The 22412-nt window shown below is 49.0% G+C and overlaps 6 protein-coding genes across 6 annotated transcripts; 2 read left to right on the top strand and 4 right to left on the bottom strand.

The window, feature by feature from the left end:
- Nucleotides 1-940: 940 nt before the first annotated feature.
- On the bottom strand, nucleotides 941-3245 carry F5B22DRAFT_637081 (dipeptidyl-peptidase V; the record flags this gene model as incomplete). The annotated part of the gene is made up of 3 exons (XM_047977382.1): nucleotides 941-1367; nucleotides 1461-3061; nucleotides 3126-3245. 3 exons carry the CDS (start codon nucleotides 3243-3245, stop codon nucleotides 941-943), a joined length of 2148 nt encoding a protein of 715 aa, XP_047829838.1.
- A 2190-nt stretch (nucleotides 3246-5435) lies between these two features.
- F5B22DRAFT_231318 (eukaryotic translation initiation factor 3 subunit I) lies at nucleotides 5436-7163 on the bottom strand. The gene is made up of 5 exons (XM_047969863.1): nucleotides 6968-7163; nucleotides 6870-6892; nucleotides 6333-6813; nucleotides 5921-6262; nucleotides 5436-5833 (listed from the first exon to the last, which is right to left on the bottom strand). The coding sequence occupies exons 1-5, from the start codon at nucleotides 6992-6994 to the stop codon at nucleotides 5696-5698; spliced, it is 1011 nt and encodes a 336-aa protein (XP_047829837.1). The 5' UTR covers nucleotides 6995-7163; the 3' UTR covers nucleotides 5436-5695.
- Nucleotides 7164-8686: 1523 nt separating this feature from the next.
- Nucleotides 8687-12017, top strand: F5B22DRAFT_610812 (C-1-tetrahydrofolate synthase). The gene is made up of 3 exons (XM_047975238.1): nucleotides 8687-8890; nucleotides 8953-11483; nucleotides 11551-12017. The coding sequence occupies exons 1-3, from the start codon at nucleotides 8867-8869 to the stop codon at nucleotides 11657-11659; spliced, it is 2664 nt and encodes an 887-aa protein (XP_047829836.1). The 5' UTR covers nucleotides 8687-8866; the 3' UTR covers nucleotides 11660-12017.
- Nucleotides 12018-12782: 765 nt separating this feature from the next.
- Nucleotides 12783-13967, bottom strand: F5B22DRAFT_231195 (uncharacterized protein). The gene has a single exon (XM_047969862.1). The coding sequence runs from the start codon at nucleotides 13819-13821 to the stop codon at nucleotides 13054-13056; it is 768 nt and encodes a 255-aa protein (XP_047829835.1). The 5' UTR covers nucleotides 13822-13967; the 3' UTR covers nucleotides 12783-13053.
- A 2156-nt stretch (nucleotides 13968-16123) lies between these two features.
- On the top strand, nucleotides 16124-19692 carry F5B22DRAFT_647570 (chromatin-remodeling complex ATPase-like protein; the record flags this gene model as incomplete). The annotated part of the gene is made up of 4 exons (XM_047978890.1): nucleotides 16124-16216; nucleotides 16295-16462; nucleotides 16536-19505; nucleotides 19561-19692. 4 exons carry the CDS (start codon nucleotides 16124-16126, stop codon nucleotides 19690-19692), a joined length of 3363 nt encoding a protein of 1120 aa, XP_047829834.1.
- Nucleotides 19693-20221: 529 nt separating this feature from the next.
- Nucleotides 20222-22160, bottom strand: F5B22DRAFT_231174 (uncharacterized protein). The gene is made up of 2 exons (XM_047969861.1): nucleotides 21517-22160; nucleotides 20222-21413 (listed from the first exon to the last, which is right to left on the bottom strand). Exons 1-2 carry the CDS (start codon nucleotides 21766-21768, stop codon nucleotides 20505-20507), a joined length of 1161 nt encoding a protein of 386 aa, XP_047829833.1. The 5' UTR covers nucleotides 21769-22160; the 3' UTR covers nucleotides 20222-20504.
- Between the last annotated feature and the right edge of the window lie 252 nt (nucleotides 22161-22412).

Raw genomic sequence — 22412 nt, 5'->3', positions numbered from 1 at the left:
TATTTGGTGCCTAGATCGCCAACTGCTAGTAGACTTATGCTGTGTGTAGTTGCATCGTAAACTAGGTAGTGTAAAACCGGAAGAGACGCTCGCGAAACGTTGCGGCGCGGTGAGAGGCTTACACTCGCTCATGCGATCGCTTTTATTCATGAGTGATCTGCAATATTACTATGTACTGTAAAGCGAATAGATATGTACGTGTAGGTAGTCTACTTCTGTGCCACCTTTGTCTAACGGGTACTGGTACTGTAGTAACGGAGCACAAGACAGGGACAGGGTTGCGCAACGCAGGTACCGTGCCATACTTTACTAAAATGACAAGGATAGGCACAATACTCTGCGAAGTGTGGGAAAATCATACTTACAAGGACTGAAAGGAAAACAGATAACAGACGATCTCCAATCCTAACTAATAACTCTTTTCCCGGCCGCATTGTCGCATGTCTTGGCGGCGACAGGACCCAAACGAAGTGGATTTAGCCCCAAGGGGATGGACAGAGATGGATGAAGATCTCTCTATCCAGCTTATGGGTCTGTTTTGCTGATCTTCGCTAGGTAGTTCGCTCGCGGATAGGTGCTTTCCTGTATTTCGTGTTGAAACAAGTAATGTATTGCGTGATGTCGCAGCTTGGCATTCATAATGGCAGATCAGTCACTACCTACTTACAACGCTTTGCCTAAGACGAAGTAGCGTACACAGAAGTTGGAGCATGTTGATGTGCTCATTCGTCTCTTACCATGTCCACGTCTAACGTTGCTTTCGACCAGCGTACCGTTATAAATTATCATCATGCCATTTCACTTCCAATATAAGACATGAGATTGTTCATATCTGATCATTCATATATTATTATTTCTACACAAAGATAGAAAAAAACTGTCTAGCAGAGCTACGTGTTGCAAAATCTACAACGGACATCCAAGCGCCTCCTCGCGCCTTCTAATACGGCGAGGAAGCCTTGCTGATACCACTGTAGTAGTTGATCCACTTGAAGATCTCTGTGTGCCAGACCAAGCTGTTCTCCTGTTTCAGAACCCAGTGGTTTTCATCTGGGAATGAGAGTAGACGTGATGGCACTCCCTTGGTCTGGAGAAGATTGAAGAGCAGTATCCCCTCGCTCACGGGGAGACGGTAGTCGAGCTCGTTGTGCACGACGAAGTGAGGCGTTGCCCACTCGTTGACGTAAAGGAGCGGGTTCCACTCATAGTACGGCGAGCCCTTCTCGAAACCCGTCTCGTTGAATGGGCCACTGAAGTCGTGGTTCATGAACCAGAGCTCTTCACTTCCATACTGGTTGAGCGTCGAGGTGCTGCCGTCGTGCGTCACGAGCGCCTTGAACCAGCGACCCATCTCGTGCCCTTGCATCCTATTGTGTGCGCGTTAGTCATCATATCATTAGATACCCGAGACTTTGTCTTGACTTCATTTGGAAATCATGTGATTTATGAGCTTTACTTACCAGTTTGTCATATAGCCTCCAAAGGAAGCACCAGCTTCAATACCCCGAGAAGTATCGACGTATTTGAGCGTGCTGTTGACGTACTTCCACGCGTGGACCAGGTCCCAGTAAGGGTACGAGCCCCATCGTCCCTGGACAGAGTCCGTAAGGTTCTGGCCCCAGCCGGAACTGGCCGTTGGGTTTGGGGCGATAACCACATAGCCTTGATCGGCCCAAGTTTTGAAGTTCCACCGCGTACTCCAAGAGTTGAAATGTGCACCTTGGGGCCCTCCATGCGAAATGAATGCCAGTGGGTATTTCTTTTCCTTTGAAAATCCTTCAGGGTAGATGATCCACGCTTGCAGATCGATCTCCGTAGTGTTGGTCGAGAAGTAGAACTCGGAAACGTCCTCAGGTCCAAGACCCTTGAGGCCTGGGTCGACTTTGTTGGCTTGGAAGTACGTCTTCACAACCTTGCCCTTGGGGGAGACAGTGTAGATATCGCGACTAGTCCAGATCTTGGAGTCAGAAACAAGAAGGTTGCCATTAGGCAAGGTGTAAAAACCGGCTGGCACACCCTCGTTTGTAATGTTCGTAGGCTTATAATCCTCACCAGCGGTTAGGGGGATGGGGAAGATACGTTCGCGTCCAAGATCAGGGGCCCCAACATGTATGGTTTTGGAATCTGGAGCCCAGGCAAGCGAGTCAGGAGCACGGTCCCAGTTACCCGCGAGACGTTTGACATTAAAATTCTTCGTGTTTACATTGGCAACGTAGAGACTGCTGCGATCTGACTCGTATGAAATACCATACATCTGGAGATACGCGATCCTCTTTCCATCGGGCGAGAAACGAGGAGTGGTGGTTGCTCCCTGAGCTTCTGGGTATTTGGTGCTGCCACGAGCCTGGATCGGCACAGCCTCTTTAGCAGAGCCATGGAAGGGCACGTAGTAGATGACGTCGGCAGTGTAGTTTGCAAGAGGTAGAGTCGTATCTTTAGTTAGAAAGACGACGCCACTACCATCAGGCGCAATATCATAGTCGCTCTGGTCACTCTGGTCGTAAGGTGATTCAGCACAAGTGACATTGCATATACCCGTGACGTAGTTGGTAAGTTCGCCAGAAAGCACGTAGGAACCCTTTCTACGCTTCAGCACACCACCAAAGACGGCGTTCTTCTCCGCCGTTAGCCAAGTATCCCAGTGTCGAACGTATATCGAGTTGTACAACCTAGCCGTGCTGGCAGGCGTCTCTGCGAAGTTTTCGTTGTATGCTGTGCCGTTGGGATACGCCTTTGTATATACGAGGAAGTTGATATCGCCTGATTTCGTCTGGGCAGCCTTGAGGCCGGAGTACGGAGCGGGCAGTGAAGCGATGAGCTTGGCGCTCTTGAGGTTGTTAGCATCAGCCGAGTACAGGCTAATACCGCCGTCCTCCTCCGCATTGGTCCCATTGATATAAAGAATGCTTGAATCTTTGGGTCCAACGAAGACGACTTCCGAAATGTCGGATCCGTCATACCACGTGGAAATCTTTCCCGTCTTCAGATCCAACTTATTCCACCAGGAGACGCGTTCCTTGGTCTCGAATGTATAATTGGACACCGTGAAAAGTGCGAAATCCTATATACCTGATTAGTTTTACAACAATCTCTACGGATGTATGAGTAGATGGGCTGTCACTAACACCTGACGGGTTCGGTTGCGCAGCGCCGTACCGATTAGCCGCAAGCATGAGTTCCGGCGTGATGGCCAGAGCTTTTGGCAAGGCAGCTAGAACGGCTGCGGCCAGCAATTGTGACTTCATCTTCAACAGGCGTCTTCAATTGACTGGCAAGTGAGCAATAAGACGTCGCGGAAAGCCTACCAGAAGAAAAAGGAACAGCAAGCTGCGGCGTCGGGAACGATGACGCCTTTTAAAGCTCTTTCGGCAAGCTACGATCAGCGCTGGAAGCTCCCAGATAGGCAGGACTCCGTAAGTTCATCTACACTTGGAGCTCTTGCGCGGTGTGGGGGAAACATTGCCCATGCTGATGATTACTTGCATACTTAGGACAGCCTACCTACACTGTCCATCTGTGTCTGCCTGGTCTCATAGGCTACTACTGTTCGAACGAGACGGGGAATCAGCTACCTATGATGTGATGTGACTGTGGACGAGTTAGGTAGCATGCACTAGGTATGTCGGATGGTAAGGCCTGCAGCAGGCTGCCGTGCCACGATGCTGGGAACGAGTAAGATAGCTTCTATGACTGCTTCGATTATCATAAGTAGAAGCGAGGTGACATGGTGACTAATGACCAGGGGGCCTGCTTGCCGTCATTTTCCTAGTACCCTGCTAGGACGACAGACCTCGATCAAAGAGGCAGGTGACTATATACATCTACTGATAAGTCGACATTGCTGTCGCAATAACGGCGTTATTACCTACTATCAGATAGGTAAGACATCGCTTTTAATTTGGAAAAATTCCTTCATGAATGATGCTCATTTCCTTAGAATTGCAGAATGTTTGGTAGGTATGAGGTGCTCGAGGTGAATCTTTGGATTGGCATGTCTTGAAAGAAGAACAATAAACCAAACGAGTGAGGTCGACTAGCGGTTAACCGGTTAACCAGAATGTGAAATCTCAAATTACTGTAGGCTGTCGACCTGCAGGCTACTAAACACCAGGGCAAGTTGAGGGAAACTCACGTCAGCGAGTCAATTGGGGCCAACATGGGTGGCGCTCTCGAAGCTTGGTAACGCTGACCGACCAACTGCTCGGAGACTTGGAGAGCTTCAAAGGTGCGATTCTGGTGCAAAGAGGCGTAATGATCCAGCCTCCCCGCCTGATAAACAAGGGTTTGCACTCATCTCGGGTTAGCGTCTTGCTGTTGGATGATCAAAATCAATCTGCATACTGAGTAGGGTTTCTAGAAGCTGACGTTGGATGAGGGGAAGAATACAAGCCCTGCGAGAGCTTCGTAAAAAGTCCCAGGATGGCCTTTTCTCGCTCACCACGAGGGATTTTATCATCCAATGTACAGAACCAACTTGTTCTCACGACAAGTCTAGTGACCAGACAGCGCATGGCAATTCTTTCGTCCTTGAGTTATTATCTTGCCTAACGGTAATTGAGGATACTAAGACAATTCCAGACTCGTCCAGACTTTAGGTCCGGAAGATCGGGAGGCCAAGCGGCATGCCACAGAGTACCACGACAAATACGACCCTTGGCTTGACGATACTTACCTAGGTACTGACTGCCAGTGACCGGCATACCTGCCTCACGCAGCTAGTGACTATAGTATACGAGATGTCTATCAATTGATTACCTGTAAATTTTTTTGGCTCAAGTTTCAGAGGATGGCCCTCCTATCTCGAATACTCCCAAGACCACCCGAAAAGGTTCATTCTCGTTGTGACTGCTTTTCAGCTACCTAGATACTCGGCATGGATATTAGCGTGGAACGTCCAGGACAACACCAAAAGTCAATCTCCTCCCGCTGTCTCTCCTTGCATGAGGCTTTCGAAATTCAGCAATTACGATAGGCTGAGGACCATGTCCTAGTTACATCCCCGCTTTCAGCTGGATCGTGTACCATACGTTGGGTCACACAATGCGTCCAAACTCTCGGTTCTGTCTCGGTCTAGAGTACAGTGGCTGAGCATACCGGAAGGTCCCGAGTTTTTTGTCATACCATACCATATGCATTCACTATGTAGCCAATACTGTAGGTCAGCAGTAACAATCATTTATCATGTACCTATGTTACTGATGTGGAAGAACCTGGTTGTCTCCCAGATACTGCCCTTACCATAATAAGCATAACATTCGTTAATCTTATTTAGCAACCAGGTTACGTAGCGCCAGGTTACCAACCTCTAACATCCTGCCAAGGCTACTTTTAGACCCCGCCATCCAGATAGGAAACGGGCAATAGTATCATTCAAAGTGGAAGGGCGAAAGAAAGTTGTAGGTATCCGAAGGGCAGCTATCGATCAACACGTGTCTTTACAAGTCGTGGGAAGCGGCTGTCTACACAATAATCTACTAAAAGATTTAATATGCGTGCTTGAGACTTCACAGGTATAATTCATTATAAGCAAGACAATACCTATTTGAGCGCTTCCGCTCAGCCAAAGCGGCGCTTCTTCTTTTATCCCGAAACAAACCGGTACCCTCAAACGCCTAAGCCTCCATCAAATGCGATGCTTCAAAAAATGAGAACGCCGAGCAAGCTTTCGCCATCAACAAATCGATTAGAACCAGGTCTATAGTCTGTTTTGTCGCTCCCGCTCAACTTCGTACATGAAGTCGAAGTAGCCCTTGTCAAAGTGGTGTACTCGCACGTAACCGTCCTCTCCGCCACTTGCATAGCCCTTGCCTGTAGGGTCTGCTGCTACAGTATTCTGAAAAATTTATTAGCTTTTTGGTCCTGTGTTGTACATGTCCGTAGTAAAACGGCCCATGCCAAAGCTGTATCGTAGTAAACTTACCAGGGGTCCAAAGTGACCTCTTACACGACCGATCTCATCCTCGAAGATTTTGTGGTAAAATCGGGCTTCGAATTTACCCTGACGCGCAGCAGTGGTTGTGACATCCATGGCGGCCTGACCACCACCCAAAATTACGTAGTCTTTTTTAGGAGTAATGCATGCGCTGTTTAAGGGTGTGTCGGCTGGGTATGTCTTGAGAAGTTCGAGATCACGAGCAGCCAACAACCTGGCAGTCTTGTCCTTTGACGCTGTGATGAAGCAAGTCCGGTCTGGGGACCATTGAAGATCCGTCACCTGCATGTTTAGTTCGTGGATAGGGATGTTATCGAGTAATTCGCCAGTCTGTAGAAACGAACAACGGCATTAGTATATACAGCGTAGGCTTGGTGACGGTATCGGGAGTGCACGGTACCTTCGCATCGTACTGGGAAACTGAGCCATCCTCGTGTCCAGCAATGATATACTTGGAAAGATAACTCCATCCAGCCACGGTGGCCTTGCTCTCATCGCAGACGATAGTCAAATCTCGTTCGTCGCTCTGTTCGGCCTCGACATCTAGAACAACGGGGAGAACCACGATCGTACCCAGGTGACCCATGCGCTTCTCGGTAACACCCAGTAGTTGACGACCGTCAGGGCTGAATTCAACACGTTTGACGGCAGTCGGAAAGTCCCATGTCTTAAGCAGGCGACCGGTCTTGATCTCCCACAACCGCATGGTGTTGTCGGCGCTACCGCTTGCAATCATGGTGGAGGTAGGATCAACATCGACTGTCCAGATAGCACCCTGGTGCCCCTTATAGGTCCCGAGACGTTCGCCATTGTGAGAAAACCAAACACAGATCTGTTGGTCCTTGGATACGGAGAAGAGAAGGTCGCCGTCGGGGTTGAATCTGCAGAATTTTCGTTAGAAAGACACAGTCGCGGGGTAAGGTGGCGTGAAGCTAACTTGATCTGCGTCAGGGCACGTTCCTGAAGACAAAGTATGTTAGCATCGCTCACTACGCGCAACAGTCTCTCCGGGCGCGTATAGCTGTAAGTACTTACATGGCCCGAAAGAAGGATAGGTCTCATTTTGGCGGTGTTGGGTTGTCGACGACTTCACGGGGGTAATCGTCACCAGCGATCGTGGGGTGGGTGGGCTTTTGAAAGGTTTGTGCGTGCACGTGATGATAAGTTTGAGAATGTAGCTTATGGAAGAACAGAGGGGCGGAGTGCTGAGGGAACGTGCTGCCAGGGGAAGTTGACTCACTAAACCTTGTAAATTTCTAGTGGGATTGCCATCCTAGCGAGGCGGCCCTAGCGTAATATTTCTACTAGGTAAATGTAGGTAGTTACTCTGCTTCTATTTCGATATTTGCCCCCAAATGCTCATTTTCATAATGATGCTTAACTAGGTTGTCATTCGCTGCATAAATATGGTCTCAAGATAATCTACAAGCTCTAGGGTCATCATAGCTAAGTACTACAGCTCAGGCCAGCTCAAGTTACCTCGAGTATATGCATGTATTCTTGGTACCTACAGGCAGTGATATTTATGCCTAAGTACTACCTACCTAGGCAGGTATGTATTGACCATGCGTTCACTTACAGGCAACCTAGAAACAGCCTAAATCTCAACTCAACCTCCAACACGTAAAATCAATTCCGAATGCCATGTGGCCGTAAGAATCGAAAGCCACTACATAAGGACTACATAAGGTTTGACTCATCCCTTCCCTCATTTTTATTATCATATCACGCTACCTTGAATATTGTAGATTTGCGCCACTTTTCATGCGCTAATCGTCGCCAAACAGTTAAACCTCTTGTATCCAGATGGGTGGTAAGAAGACAAACAAAGACACTAAACCTCTAACACACTAGATAGGTAGGGCAAACTCCAGCCTTGACTCATCTCAGTGGGTGTGTCATAATTAACTCTTCTGTGACTGGAGGCTGACAGTGACTCTCATCAACATCCTTTCGACGCCGTCTTGGTATCGACGGTTTCACTTTTTGTAAAGCCAGAGAAATACGTGGCTGGTGTCCGTCTGCTTATTTTTTTATTATTTTTATTTTTACTTTTGGAGCTCGTTGAGTCACTGATACACACCTATCCCATAATTGCGGGTTAGTGAGGCTAGGTGAGCCTTGTTGAGGCCAAGGCCGGTGCGAAGGAGTGAAATAGGATTGGGGCTGAGAACGGCATTGGATCGTGTGGCAGATGACTCTATCCAAAGCGCTTCTCCATGGCTCGAAGCCCGTGAGGAAGAATGTATCACATGCGCGTCTACGGCGGCAGCGGCTAGTTACGGCGGTCACAAACCTAGTAACGCACAGAGGCGCCGTTACTAGCGCAGAATTGACCGTCAGTGCTTCGAGAGGCCAACCCTCGGCTCCAGCACCCGAGCCAGCTCCGCTCTCCGGCATCTCAAAACCCTGCATATTTTTTAGTACTCGACCCTCCCTTCTCCCGACTCGGGCACAGGATTACTACACCATTGCCAGCACGTCGACAACCCCACGTAGGAGGGGACCCCAGGTTACTGCCCCGGCTTATGAGAGTGCCTACACTGCGAAATCCTCTTCTTATTATCGAGGGCACCCGCACTTACTTCAGGTTCGATCCTGGTCCTCTCAGCAACCTGGTTCCCTGCGGTCCTACTCGACGAGTCCCTCCGCCATGACGGCCATAAAGCTTGATGGCACGGCTATCGCCAAATCTATTCGCGAGAGACTCGCCACCGAGATCGTTGAGAAACATAAACTAAACCCTCAATATCAGCCTTCATTAAAGATCATTCAAGGTCCGTTCATAGCCAACCACTACTAGCCTCGTGGATTGATTGCCACTAGCTGAACTAACACGTATGTAGTCGGTGATCGTTCTGATTCCTGTACGTGAGCACTGCTATGATTCTAAGCAGCGTCTGAATTAACACCAATGAAGCTACATATGTTCGCATGAAACTGAAGGCAGCCGAAGAGGTTAGTAGTCTTTTCAAACCTTTAAGGCCCAAGTAAGAGCCTAATGGTTTCAACTTCCCTAGGCAAATATTAGCTGCGAGCTTGTTCACTATCCGGAATCGATCACGGAGGCAGAGCTCTTGGCAAAATTGCACGTTCTCAACCAAGATGCCAAGGTTACCGGTATTCTAGTCCAATTGCCTCTTCCCAAGCATATCAATGAGTATGCTGTCACTTCTGCTGTCGCTGATGAGAAGGATGTTGATGGCTTCGGTACTACTAACATTGGAGAACTTGCTAAGAAGGGTGGCCACCCGTACTTTATCCCATGCACGCCCAAGGGTGTAATGGTGTTGCTAGAGAATGCTGGTGTCGACCTCAAGGGGAAAGATGCTGTAGTCCTCGGCCGAAGCGATATAGTTGGCAGTCCCGTCAGCTATCTACTCAAGAATGCTGACGCCACAGTTACTGTATGCCACTCCAAGACAAAAGACCTAGAGGAAAAGTTGAAGAAGGCCGACATCGTTGTTGCTGCTATAGGGAAACCTAACTTTGTGAAAGGCGAGTGGTTAAAGCCAGGAGCTGTCGTAATTGACGTCGGAACCAACTACATTCCCGATGCTTCTAGAAAATCAGGGCAGCGTCTTGTCGGTGATGTTGACTATGAGTCGGCGTCTCAGGTTGCCTCTCACATTACTCCTGTACCAGGCGGTGTAGGCCCAATGACGGTTGCCATGCTGTTGCAGAATGTGGTCGACGCCACGACAATATACTTTGAGCGCCAGAAGCAGAGGCATATTGTCCCACTCCCTCTGAAACTCCAAACTCCAGTGCCCTCGGATATCGAAGTTTCCAGGGCTCAAGCGCCAAAACTGATCACCCGAGTTGCAGAGGAGGTCGGTATTGCGCCGGACGAGCTAGAACCTTATGGTGCAACAAAAGCCAAGGTGGATTTGACTCTGTTGAAGCGACTTGATCACCGTAAAAATGGCCGGTATGTTGTTGTCACTGGTATCACACCTACTCCTCTAGGCGAAGGCAAATCTACCACGACGATGGGCTTAGCCCAAGCCTTGGGTGCTCATCTTGGTCGACTGACCTTCGCAAATGTACGCCAACCTAGCCAAGGTCCTACTTTTGGTATTAAGGGAGGTGCTGCAGGTGGCGGTTACAGTCAGGTCATCCCTATGGATGAGTTCAATATGCATCTGACAGGTGATATCCATGCCGTTACTGCGGCGAACAATCTTCTAGCTGCTGCTATTGAAACTCGCATATTTCATGAGAACACCCAGAAGGATGGACCTTTGTACAGAAGATTGGTGCCTCCAAAGAACGGAAAGAGGGTTTTCGCACCAGTCATGTTCCGCCGACTCAAGAAATTGGGAATCGACAAGACGAACCCGGACGAGCTCACGGAAGACGAAATCCGCCGGTTTGCTCGTCTAGATATTGATCCTGACACTATCACCTGGAGACGTGTCTTAGATGTGAATGATCGTCATCTACGAGGAATCACCGTTGGTCAGGCTCCAACCGAAAAGGGCCAGACAAGAGAAACTGGGTTCGACATCTCGGTTGCAAGTGAGGTTATGGCCATTCTTGCCATGAGCACCAGCTTGGCTGATATGCGAGAACGACTTGGCAGGATGGTTGTGGCTACCTCACGATCTGGGGAGCCCGTTACATGTGATGACCTCGGAGCTGGTGGTGCTCTGACCGCTCTTATGAAGGATGCCATTAAGCCTAACTTGATGCAGAGTTTAGAGGGGACGCCCGTGTTCGTGCATGCCGGGCCTTTCGCCAATATCAGCATTGGAAACAGCTCTATCCTTGCGGATAAGATGGCTCTAAAACTTGCTGGCACTGAACTAGATGAGGACTACAGTACCAAGGCCGGTTTCGTCGTCACCGAGGCTGGTTTCGATTTTACAATGGGCGGCGAGAGATTCTTCAACATTAAGTGCCGTGCGTCAGGTCTTGCGCCCGATGTTGTAGTTATTGTTGCCACAGTCCGTGCTCTCAAGGTCCACGGTGGTGGTCCTCCAATTGCCCCTGGTGCTGCTTTAGACCCCGTTTACAAGACGGAAAACGTTGAGATCCTACGCAATGGGTGCGTAAACCTCAAGAAGCACATTCAAAACGCAAGGGCTTATGGATGTCCCGTTGTTGTGGCGGTCAATAAGTTTTCCACGGACACTGACGCCGAAATCGCTGTCATTCGGGAAGAAGCCGTCGCTGCTGGTGCGGAGGACGCCATATTGGCGAACCACTGGGCCGAAGGTGGTAAGGGTGCCGTTGATCTTGCAAAGGGTGTCATTGCTGCTTCTGAGAAGCCTAAGGACTTCAAGCTCCTATATGAAGTTGAAGGTGGGTCTGTTCAAGAACGCATGGAGGCTATCTGCAAGAAGATGTACGGCGCTGCAGCAGTTGAATTCAGTGAACTCGCACAACGAAAAGTCGACACCTACACGAAACAGGGCTTCAGTAATCTACCTATCTGCATTGCTAAGACGCAATACTCCTTGTCACATGACCCAGATTTGAAGGGTGCCCCCACGGGCTTCACTGTCCCCATCCGTGATGTTAGGATGGCGGCCGGTGCAGGATATCTGTAAGGCCTACTCTACTTATCCCGCGGGATGCATTCTAAATATCAATTTTTACTGACTTTTCAACAGGTATGCTCTCGCTGCTGACATCCAGACCATTCCTGGACTGCCCACTGCTCCGGGATACTTGAACGTCGATGTTGATACCGAAACTGGCGAGATTCAAGGCCTTTTTTAAACAATAATTCATCAACCGTATGATCAATGCATTTCACATTTTGGTTGCTGCCAAATACATATATGTATATCCACAAGGCGCTCGGGGGTGTTCGGGCTGGGTGGAGATTTAGACTCAACTTCATAGCATCAAGGGGGAAGGAAACAATGCATAGCTTCTCTGATTCAACTATAGAGGAGCAGGGAGTACAAAATCGGTAAAGGATCATCTTCAACCATCTTCTACGATATGTTTCACAAATAAGGTAGATGGGCATTGTTTTTTTTTTCAACATGATACCTTCAACAGCAACGCGGTATAATAGAAAGCTATATAGGATATATATCAATGATTTAATATACTATATCGTATTAACCGGTATTTTACGATCCTTTTTGAGCCTTTGGCCCAGCAATGATTTAACAAACTAAGATATTTCAATTTCATGTTGTCGTATATTGTAAAAGCAAACTTCTTGTAGTGTCCAACTAACTTCCTAGTTTCAATCGTGCCTTTGTCCTAATTGCTAATTAGCTCCCCTTCAACCCTGACCGCCCTTCTTCATAACCTTCAATAAACCGTTCAAGAACCTGATACTACCAGGCAGGCGCTAAGAAGGTTCACGGTAATCAAGCACGGTTTCTTTACGACGCCGATACTTGATGTGTCTACTATGCAGGCACAAGCAACGTTCCTACATGATATATAAGCATCTACTAAGCGATGGTTGCATTACGTTTCGATATGGTCTGGCCATACAGCTAACCACCTTGTGGTCTGCATTACGTTTCTGCAGGTACAATGCCATTCGCAAAGTTTACGGTTTAGAGCTCGCAGTAGCTTCTGTAAGCATTGATCAAACTCTGACGTAAACCGACTCGTCGGTTGTCGTTGTTATAAAGCCAGCAAGGTGTATTCACATGACCTAGAAGTAAACAACGAGAGTAAATTTGATAGAGAACGGGTGTTGATATTGGCAGGGAAGCTATGTACATTTGCTGTGACTTGTTGTGGGTTTGTGGGAATCTACACACCTTCAATAGAGGTAGATGATGATGATGATGACGGTCATCAGATTACACAAAGTTATTCAGCAATAGAATGCTCCATTCTCCTTCAACGACCCGAGTTCTCCACTGTACGCATTAACAGAAGATGGTAAAAACAAGCTAAAGCAAACAGTCGCTGAGGGTAAAGTAGCTAGGTAGCTGTGACTGATCCTTTCTGAACGCCTTGAATGCTAGTGCGACCGCCCGTGTCGTGTCGATGCTCCATGTCCCAAAAGATATCTACCACCAGCCCGTGTATCTCATGCGCCTCGTGTCGTATAACGTGTGCCAGAAGAGAAGCAAGTCTCTATAGATTTAATCGATGCGCCGGGATGCCAGGGCATTCGCCTTTCTCGAATGTTCCTTTCATGCGTGCCTTGACCTCTTTCCTTCCCTACCGGACATGTCTTTTCCAAAATTCAGACCGCCCACGTCGAACAATTCTGCAAAGTTGATTGATCGCTTCTGGCCAGCCCCTCTCCCTAGATGAGCTGTCGTTGGGTTACGTGGCCGTTGATACCGCTTGTCCTTCCGTAAGCGTGTCGAATGAGACATGGATGTGGGACAAGGAACTTGATTCGTGTTGTCAAGCGAATGCCTCGAGTCCGATAAATCGAGGTTCGCAATATTCAGGTAAGATTCTTGGGGGTAGGGATGCGATGACTGGAAATTAAAGGTTTCTTGTGTTGGAACAGTGATCATCTGAGGCCGTTCGACAACGGGCTCAAGTACGATAGGCGGCTGAGAAACTGGAGGTGCCGAGTTGGTCGGCGAAGGGTGCGAGGAAACATTTGACCGTTGAATCTCGGTTGAAGAGCTCATCTCGGCCTTGTCGGTTTCCTCTTCATCATCGGAGGTTTGGGGGTCTTTGCCATCCAAACGGTCGGTGGCCCATTTGCGGATTTGCCAGCCCTCTCCGTCGCCTAGACCGATGTTTCGTTTATCGAGGAAGGCAAGCAGGTCATCGAGACAGTCTTGGTACCCATCGGAACGGGATTTGGCTTGGGCAGCGGCCGAGGTCTTGTACAGCTTGGTGACGGACAACGCAGCAGCCTTGAAAGCGTCGAGGAGCTGCTCAGGTGAGTCAGCGCTCAGGGCGGCTTTGGCGGGCGAAGAGCCTCTCATGGGATCCATCGTCGTCGCACCAGGGATTGTCAAAGGAGTGAGAAGTCAACAACGGCAGTGATGTGAAGTTGGCTAACAATACAAGCAAGATGACAATGAGAATTAAACTCTAGGCTTATTTCTCGCACTTTCGTTGTCGTTATTTGGTCTTTGGTCTAGTGGGGGGGGGACTGGGGGTAATGCGGGCTGGTGGGCCGGACTCGATGGCCTTGTAGCGAACGGCTCTAGTACAGCCTCAGGGTATCGTCAGCGGAGCAATGGTTTGATTGATAACGAACGACGAAGGAGAGGAGCGGAGGCGCTAATTAAGAAGCTGGCTATTGAGCTGAGAATCAAAGGTGGTGCAAGAGGGGTGGGAGAGACGGTTGTCGTATGTTGCGGCTGGATGATATGAGGATGATGATGCTGATGATGATGCTGCTGGATGATACTGATGATGGTCATAATCCGGGTCACTTGGACCTGTGCAGGCTGCATTGGCCGCCAGTGCAGCCAACAGGGACAGAACAGGGACTAGGTACCCAGGCCTGGAAAGGCCTGGAAAGGCAAGGTCAAGTGTGCGGCGTTTCTTGGCGGAAGCACACCTGCAGCATCCCAATTGGCTGGCGACGTCTTTTGGCTGGCTCGGGGTATCGCCGTGTGCCGCCACCTGGCAAACGAAGACATGCTCTGTCTGATCTGACAGTTTACAGTACCTACCTCCTCGCGATAAGCTAACATTGTTACGTCTTGTTGATTACTACAATGTAATGTATGTATATCTATTACTGGTATTACTGGTCAATAATAAACTCCAGGCCTCCTTTGCTTCTGCCTGTTGGGGTGTTCAGAAACCATCATCAATACATACCCGCCCATGTGTGCACTGTGTCCTTGAAGTATAGTATTCAATCCCGTACGAATACCTAGTAGCACAGCCTTAGATCGGCAACTTCTAACAACGTGTAACCTTAAATTGACACAAGGATATTGCTCTTGATGCTTTACAGTGGCATTTAACAAGCTCTAGGAATGGTTATACAGGATTTAGTGTAACCGGTAACGTGTTTACCTTCCCATGGAAAGACTCTGATAGAAGCGAACCTATTTGTTGTATAGTAAAGGTTGGGTGATGAATATGTTATACATATATATACATAGGGGTTTGGGAGTATTTGAGAAACCATGATAATCTTCTTTAACCTCCCAGCTGCTTAACTTTAATCAAAGTTTTCTTATCGTAGAACATGGTCAGCATTACTTTAGATCTCACATGGGAGGCAGGCTTTTATAACAGGGTATGCACAAAGCCTTTCGTCTAAGTCTGCCATAGCACTCAGTTGTAGTTGAGCAGATGAACTCAACACTTAATTGATTTTCATGAGCGAGTTATCTAAACAAAATATCACAAGTGTGATTATGAAGCCTAGGCTCGGTTCTCATGACTATGTTTGGGATTACAATCTTGCCGGGATCGCGTAATCAGGAACAGCCTAGTCTAATGATCAACAATATTGGACATTCCCCATACATAAGGTACTGAGTATATTTACATACCGGTATCTATTTTCAGCACTGACGAATAGAACCCTGAACCTGAAGAGATTGAATTATTGAATAACCAGAAGTTGATCATCCCATGTTAGGAGTTAGGGGTTGAGGATAAAAGAAACGGGGTGTATACAGTCCTTTCGGACTTTACGCAACAACAAGAGTCTTTCTATATACACCTCGTGTGCCTTGTTCACCACATATAACCAGGTAAAGACGATGGACACACTACAAGGTGAATCCAGTCCAGAAAATGAATCATCTTAATATGCGATTTTTAAGCCATTTGACGTTTGATAGGTTAACGATCAAGTGTGTACACGATGACGCTAGGCCTCTTTCAGGCAGAGGCGGGTAGCGGTAACGGCGCCGATAAGCCTCAGGCAGCCTGTGCTGTAGTGTACTATTACCAGATAAAGTCTGGGCTGGGTCTGGACTGGGTTTAGACCGGGTCTGCCGGTACCTGATGTCTGCCAAGCTCGTCGTTTCAATACCTAGGTATGTACTCCAAGCTCGACACCTGGTCGCCAATCTTTTTGACCAGCTCCTCCACCTTTAATTCTCACAAGTCACAACCACATTCCGACGCGCTTGCTTCGTGCCGCACCTGGTCCTCTTTTGAACATCCCTCCTCCATCCTCCTTCGCCGCCAAAACCACCCCAAACCACCCTCGCTGCCAGTCTCCGTCGCCGTATTATTGAAGCAAAGGGCCCTATTAAGTGCTGGCCCTTGCATTGCGCGTCTGAGTCGCGTAAAGTGCTTGCAGTACAACCAAGGAACATGGCCCCCTCACGCTCCAAGCCCAAGGTTGTCGACGCCGACGCGTCCATGTCAGATGCGCCGGAGCCTTCGGCGAACAGACCTGACGAGATGGTGTGTCCTAGCCACCTTCCCATCCATAGCGCGCCACCCTACCCTCGCCATGTTACCATGCTAACCCAAGCACGACAGGAAGTTGACGATACCCCAGACTTCACCGACTCCGACACAAATCCCAACACAACTGCTAGCAGCATCGCCGGCGATTATCCCGTAGATGGCCGCAGGAAGCGCGCCGAAGCAAACCAATTAAGAAGGAGTATCTTTGGCAAGAAGCATGATGCTCTGGGGGAGTCCAAGGTAAGTGTAACAAGACAAGGACCCTAAGCGCTTAAAGGCGCGCTCATAACGCTAATATTCCGTGCTTTCATAGGAAGATGACAGCATACGGAGATTTCGCTATCTTCTGGGCTTGACCGACTTATTCCGTCATTTTATCGAGACAAATCCCAATCCCAAGGTCAGGGAGATCATGCACGAAATAGACCGCCAAAACGAAGAGGAAGAGGCAAGGAAAAAGAAGAAGGGTGTCCGTCAGGGCGGCGCTGCCACTGGCCGCGCACGGCGGACCGAGGCTGAGGAGGATGCCGAGTTGCTCAAGGACGAAAGGCACGGTGGCTCTGCCGAAACGGTCTTTAGGGAATCACCGGGCTTTGTCCACGGAACCATGAGAGATTACCAGATTGCCGGCTTAAATTGGCTAATCTCATTACATGAGAACGGTATTTCGGGCATCCTCGCAGATGAAATGGGCTTAGGCAAAACATTGCAGACCATCTCGTTTCTCGGGTATCTGCGACACATCATGGGCATCAATGGGCCCCACCTCGTACTTGTTCCCAAATCTACGCTTGACAACTGGAGGCGAGAGTTTGAAAGATGGACGCCAGACGTTAACGTGCTGGTTCTTCAGGGCGCCAAGGACGAGCGACATGCTCTGATCAACGAGCGGCTGGTGGACGATGGGTTCGATGTTTGCATCACAAGTTATGAGATGGTTCTGAGGGAAAAGAGCCACCTGAAAAAGTTTGCTTGGGAATATATCATCATTGACGAGGCGCATCGCATCAAGAACGAGGAGTCTTCCTTAGCACAGGTTATCAGACTTTTCAATTCCCGAAACCGCCTGCTGATCACGGGAACACCACTGCAAAATAATCTACACGAGCTATGGGCTCTGTTGAACTTTTTGTTACCAGACGTGTTCGGTGATGCTGAGGCGTTTGACCAATGGTTCTCAGGCCAAGGTCAAGATCAAGAGAAAGTTGTTGAGCAACTTCACAAGGTACTTCGACCCTTTCTTCTACGCCGTGTGAAGGCCGACGTTGAAAAGAGTCTGTTGCCCAAAAAGGAAGTCAATTTGTATATTGGCATGTCAGACATGCAAGTCAAATGGTACCAGAAAATTCTTGAGAAGGATATCGATGCCGTCAACGGTGCTGGTGGGAAGCGGGAATCGAAGACTCGCCTCCTCAACATTGTCATGCAACTACGGAAATGCTGCAACCACCCATACCTTTTCGAGGGCGCCGAGCCTGGACCGCCGTATACAACGGATGAGCATCTCGTATTTAACTCTGGAAAGATGGCACTGCTTGATAGGCTCCTTAAAAAGATGCAGAAGCAGGGCAGCCGTGTCCTGATTTTCTCGCAAATGAGTCGCCTGCTCGACATTCTCGAAGACTATTGTGTGTTCCGTGAGTACAAGTATTGCCGTATCGATGGGGGCACTGCGCACGAAGACAGAATCGCGGCCATTGATGACTACAACAAAGAGGGGTCAGATAAATTTATTTTCCTGCTAACAACTCGAGCTGGTGGCCTGGGTATCAATCTAACGACCGCTGACATCGTTGTCCTGTATGACAGCGATTGGAATCCCCAAGCAGATCTTCAAGCTATGGACCGTGCCCATCGAATTGGGCAGACAAAGCAAGTGGTTGTGTATCGATTTGTCACAGAGAACGCTATTGAAGAGAAGGTTCTTGAACGAGCGGCTCAAAAGCTGCGTCTTGATCAGCTAGTCATTCAGCAGGGCCGAGCTCACCCTGGCGCCAAGGGACCAGCTGGCAAAGATGAACTTCTCAGTATGATTCAACATGGAGCTGAGAACGTGTTCCAGAACAAGGGTGCAACTGGTCTTGCGGCGAAAGGTACTGAATTGAACGATGATGACATCGAAGAGATTCTATCAAAGGGCGAAACTCGAACGAAAGAGCTCAATGCAAAGTATGAGAAACTGGGAATTGATGATCTACAAAAGTTCACTTCAGAGTCTGCTTACGAGTGGAACGGTGAGAATTTTAGCGGCAAAAAGAAAGAGATTGGACTAAACTGGATTAACCCGGCAAAGCGTGAGCGTAAAGAGCAGTCTTATTCGGTTGACAAGTTCTACCGGCAAGCGATTTATGGAACAACCAAGGCAGAACCTAAGCCGAAAGCACCTCGCGCGCCAAAACAGATACCTGTTCACGACTATCAGTTCTACCCTCCTCGCTTGCGAGAATTACAAGATCGCGAGACGGCGTATTACCGTAAAGAGATAGGCTACAAAGTACCGCTGCCTGATGGCGATGATGACAATCTGTCCGAACGCGAGGCGGAGCGTGCTTTAGATCAACAAGAGATCGATACTGCCGTCCCCTTGACAGAGGAGGAACAGGAAGAAAAGCAGAAGCTCTCACTTCAAGGCTTTAGCGATTGGAACCGACGAGATTATCAACAATTCATCAACGGCTCTGCACGATACGGTCGTCATGACTATGATAGAATCGCGGAAGAAATTGATAGCAAGACGCCGGCTGAAATCAAAGCATACTCAAAAGTGTTCTGGCAACGCTACACCGAAGTTGCTGACTATACCAAATCTCTGGGGGTTATCGAGGCTGGAGAAGAAAGACTGCGCAAGACTGAGCATCAGCGCAAAATGCTACGGAAGAAGTTGCAGCAATATCGCGTACCTCTGCAACAGATGAAGATCAACTACTCTGTCTCAACAACGAATAAAAAGGTATACACTGAGGAAGAGGATAGATTCTTGCTAGTACTTCTTGATAAGTATAGCATTGACTCAGATGGAATTTTTGAACGCATTCGTGACGAGATTCGAGATAGTCCTCTGTTTCGATTTGATTGGTTTTTCTTAAGCCGGACGCCCGTCGAGATTAGCCGTCGCTGTACTACCCTTCTCACTACTATTGTGAAGGAATTTGAGGATGTACATCCGACGAAATCGAACGGTGTCAATGGTAAAGGGAAGAGAGAGCCTGAGGATGAGGAGAACGACGAAGACAGTATTCTTGGCATGGCACCAGCTAAGAAGAAGTCGAAGAGCAGTGTGAAGGTAAACAATAGCACCACCCCGCTCACAATTCAATATGTACTAACAATGGAAATAGAACAAAGCCCTAGACAATGTCAAGGGTACCAGTAAGACCAAGTCTGCGGCTCCCTCTTCGCGGGCTTCCAGCGTCACCTCTACGGCGTCAGCATCAGCGCCTAAATCCAAATCAAAGGGAAAGAAGAAATAGTTTGCTCACATAGAGAGCTACACAAGTTTATTCATCTGTACAACGGGTGGCTCGAAGGAAAACGTTTTGCCTAAGTCCGCCTTCTGCAAAAGAGCAAAAAGGAGGGAAAGAATAAAAGATGGAAAGAGATAGGGCCCTAGGTTAGGGATAAGGCGGCACGCTCTTGATGGTCGTAGAGGCGTTTCCGGCGTTTCCTTCTGGACTGATTCAGTGGGAATCTTTGATGACGTGTATAAAAGAAATTGTTTGCTTGGAAGACAGATCATTTCTCTGGCGAACCACTTCATGGAATTAAAGATAAAAACAACAGACTATTCTTAGATAGTAGGCGACCGTTTGTAATTGCAATCGCTCGAACGAGTCAGCAAGTGTTGTACTGAGCAAGTCATCAGACGGACGATTTGGCATGAGGTAGAGAGAAACGTCCATAGTACCCTATCAATACCAGCTAGTTAGCTTCTACGTTGATCACTTATGAAGTTCTCAGATCTGTTTAACGTATGTGACCTAGCATACTAGCATATAATCTACATCCATGCGTGATGAAGACACAATTTGGTTAAGACAAAATATATTTTATTCTTCATTATTCCGGTTTTTGTTTTGAGCCAATCCGCTTGCCATGCAATGATTTCATGCCAATACATCCCAAATGCTAGTAGTTCATTTCATGACATCGCCTTACGATATACCGCTTCCTAATTTCTTTAACGCCCGCAGATCATAATGAACAGCTTTCCCTAACGCCGTCTAACAATTCAGTTACTCTATAATAAAATACTCATGGACAGTTAATACGTAAAATGGTGGATTTAGTTGTCAAGCCAGTCTAGGAAGTCAGGGGTGAAGTAGCTGACGACGATGTTGGCCCCGGCGCGCAGGATGCCCTCGGTTACCTCGAATGCCATAGTCTTGAGGTCGAAAACACCAGCCTTGGCACCGGCGTGTACCATGGCGTATTCGCCGCTGACGTGGTAGGCTGCGATGGGGAGATCGCGGCCGAGTTCCTTGGCGTCGCTGATGATGTCGAGGTACTGGGCTGCGGGCTTAACCATGATGATGTCGGCGCCTTCACCGATATCTCTCGTGATGGCACGGCGGGCAAGACCGCGGCCTCCGGGCGGTAGCTGGTAGCACTTGCGGTCACCGAATGAGGGGGAAGACATGGCGGCGTCGCGGAAGGGCCCATAGAGGCAGCCTGAGAATTTGGCGGCATACGACATCAGGAGCGTCTTGTGTGCGATGCCCTCCTCGATCAGCTTCAACTTGATGGCGCGAATGCGGCCGTCGTTCATGTCGGATGGCGCAACGCAATGGGCACCGGCCTGGGCGTACGCTATGGCAACGTCACTGATGCGGTCCACGGAGAGTTGATTGTTGAGCGAGCCGTCGTCACGCAAGATGCCGCAGTGGCCGTGTGAGGTATACTCGCACAGACACACGTCGACGGAGATGAAGAGTTGGGGGAATCGCTGGCGCAAAAGTCCGATTGCTTGCATAACGGGGCCTTTTGGGTCGTCGGCGGATGTGCCGAGGGCGTCCTTGGTGCCCGGCTGTAGGGGAACACCGAACAACATCACCGATTTGAGACCCTTGCGCACGAGGGGTTCGAGGAATGGGACGAGCTTGTTGAGACCACGACGGCACTGTCCGGGGAGGGAAGGTATGAGGGTCTCATCGTCTTCGATGTCAGAAATGAAGAGGGGGTAAATGAGCATAGACTGTTGTTATGTCTGGTCAACATTCCATTATGGGTCTTCTGAAAACAAGAGGGACGAGGGGCGTTATCAAGCCCGAGTCGTCGCACGTAGAAGGGTCACGAACCTTGGTCAATTGGCGGTCAGCCTGCCAGGACCGAGCAAGGGGATGGTGGTAGCCACCGTGAAGCTGGCTCGAGATGTCGCCAGCGATGCTGACGCTTGTGGCTGCTGTGCTAGCGTAGGACATGGCGCGAGAGATGTGCGAAGCACGGTCGTCGACTGTCGAAACTGAGGGGGCACCGGCGCCAGGAGCTCGGCGGCGGGGGTTGTTGGTGTCGCGGATGGACAGGTCTTGAACGAGACTGGAGAACGACATGATGGGTTGTTGTTGTGCGGTGGGAGATGGTGTGGCGAGGCTGATGCGGACGAAGCGTAGGAGAAGGATATGTTTCAGACGACAGGCGAAAGAGGCTCGTGAGCAGCAAAATCAAGGATGATTTAACAAATAGCAACCCTCTTCGAAGCCCAATTGACGACGACGACGACGTGGTATGGTATAGCTAGTCTAGTCGTTGAGATGACGCCGATGGTCGCTAGATATAAGGAAACGTATCTTAGTAAAATAATGGGTGGGGATGGCCGAGCTGGTGGCTTGAGCCGAAGTCTTTTTTTTTAGTCTGATATTACCATTTACCCGCCTCCCATTGGGTGTATGGTCGATGGCGTCGGTCTATTTCTTCGGCTCGTTGTTCGGGATGCGGAATGCGGAATGCGGCCTCCCCACCGAGCTTCGCTTTCGCTTCTGGAAGGCGCCGGAGACAGTTTCAGTGGACAATCAGCGTAGTGACTGCCATAAGCATGCGGGTCATACGAAGAGAAGGTGCATAGGCGAGATAGCTACTTACTTTGTAGGATGTCTACCAGAGTCTACTTACAGTACCTGGTACCTAGGTAGTCTACCTAGGGTGCGGTCGCTTCTTGGCCTCGGCTTGTCCATTTCTTATCATTAGCCAGCACTTC

This window comes from Xylaria bambusicola, assembly GCF_022495145.1.
Source record: "Xylaria bambusicola strain CBS 139988 unplaced genomic scaffold F5B22scaffold_27, whole genome shotgun sequence".
NCBI lineage: Eukaryota > Fungi > Ascomycota > Sordariomycetes > Xylariales > Xylariaceae > Xylaria > Xylaria bambusicola.
The sequence above is the reverse complement of the archived record's forward strand: the minus strand, read 5'-3'. Positions and strand labels throughout refer to the sequence as shown.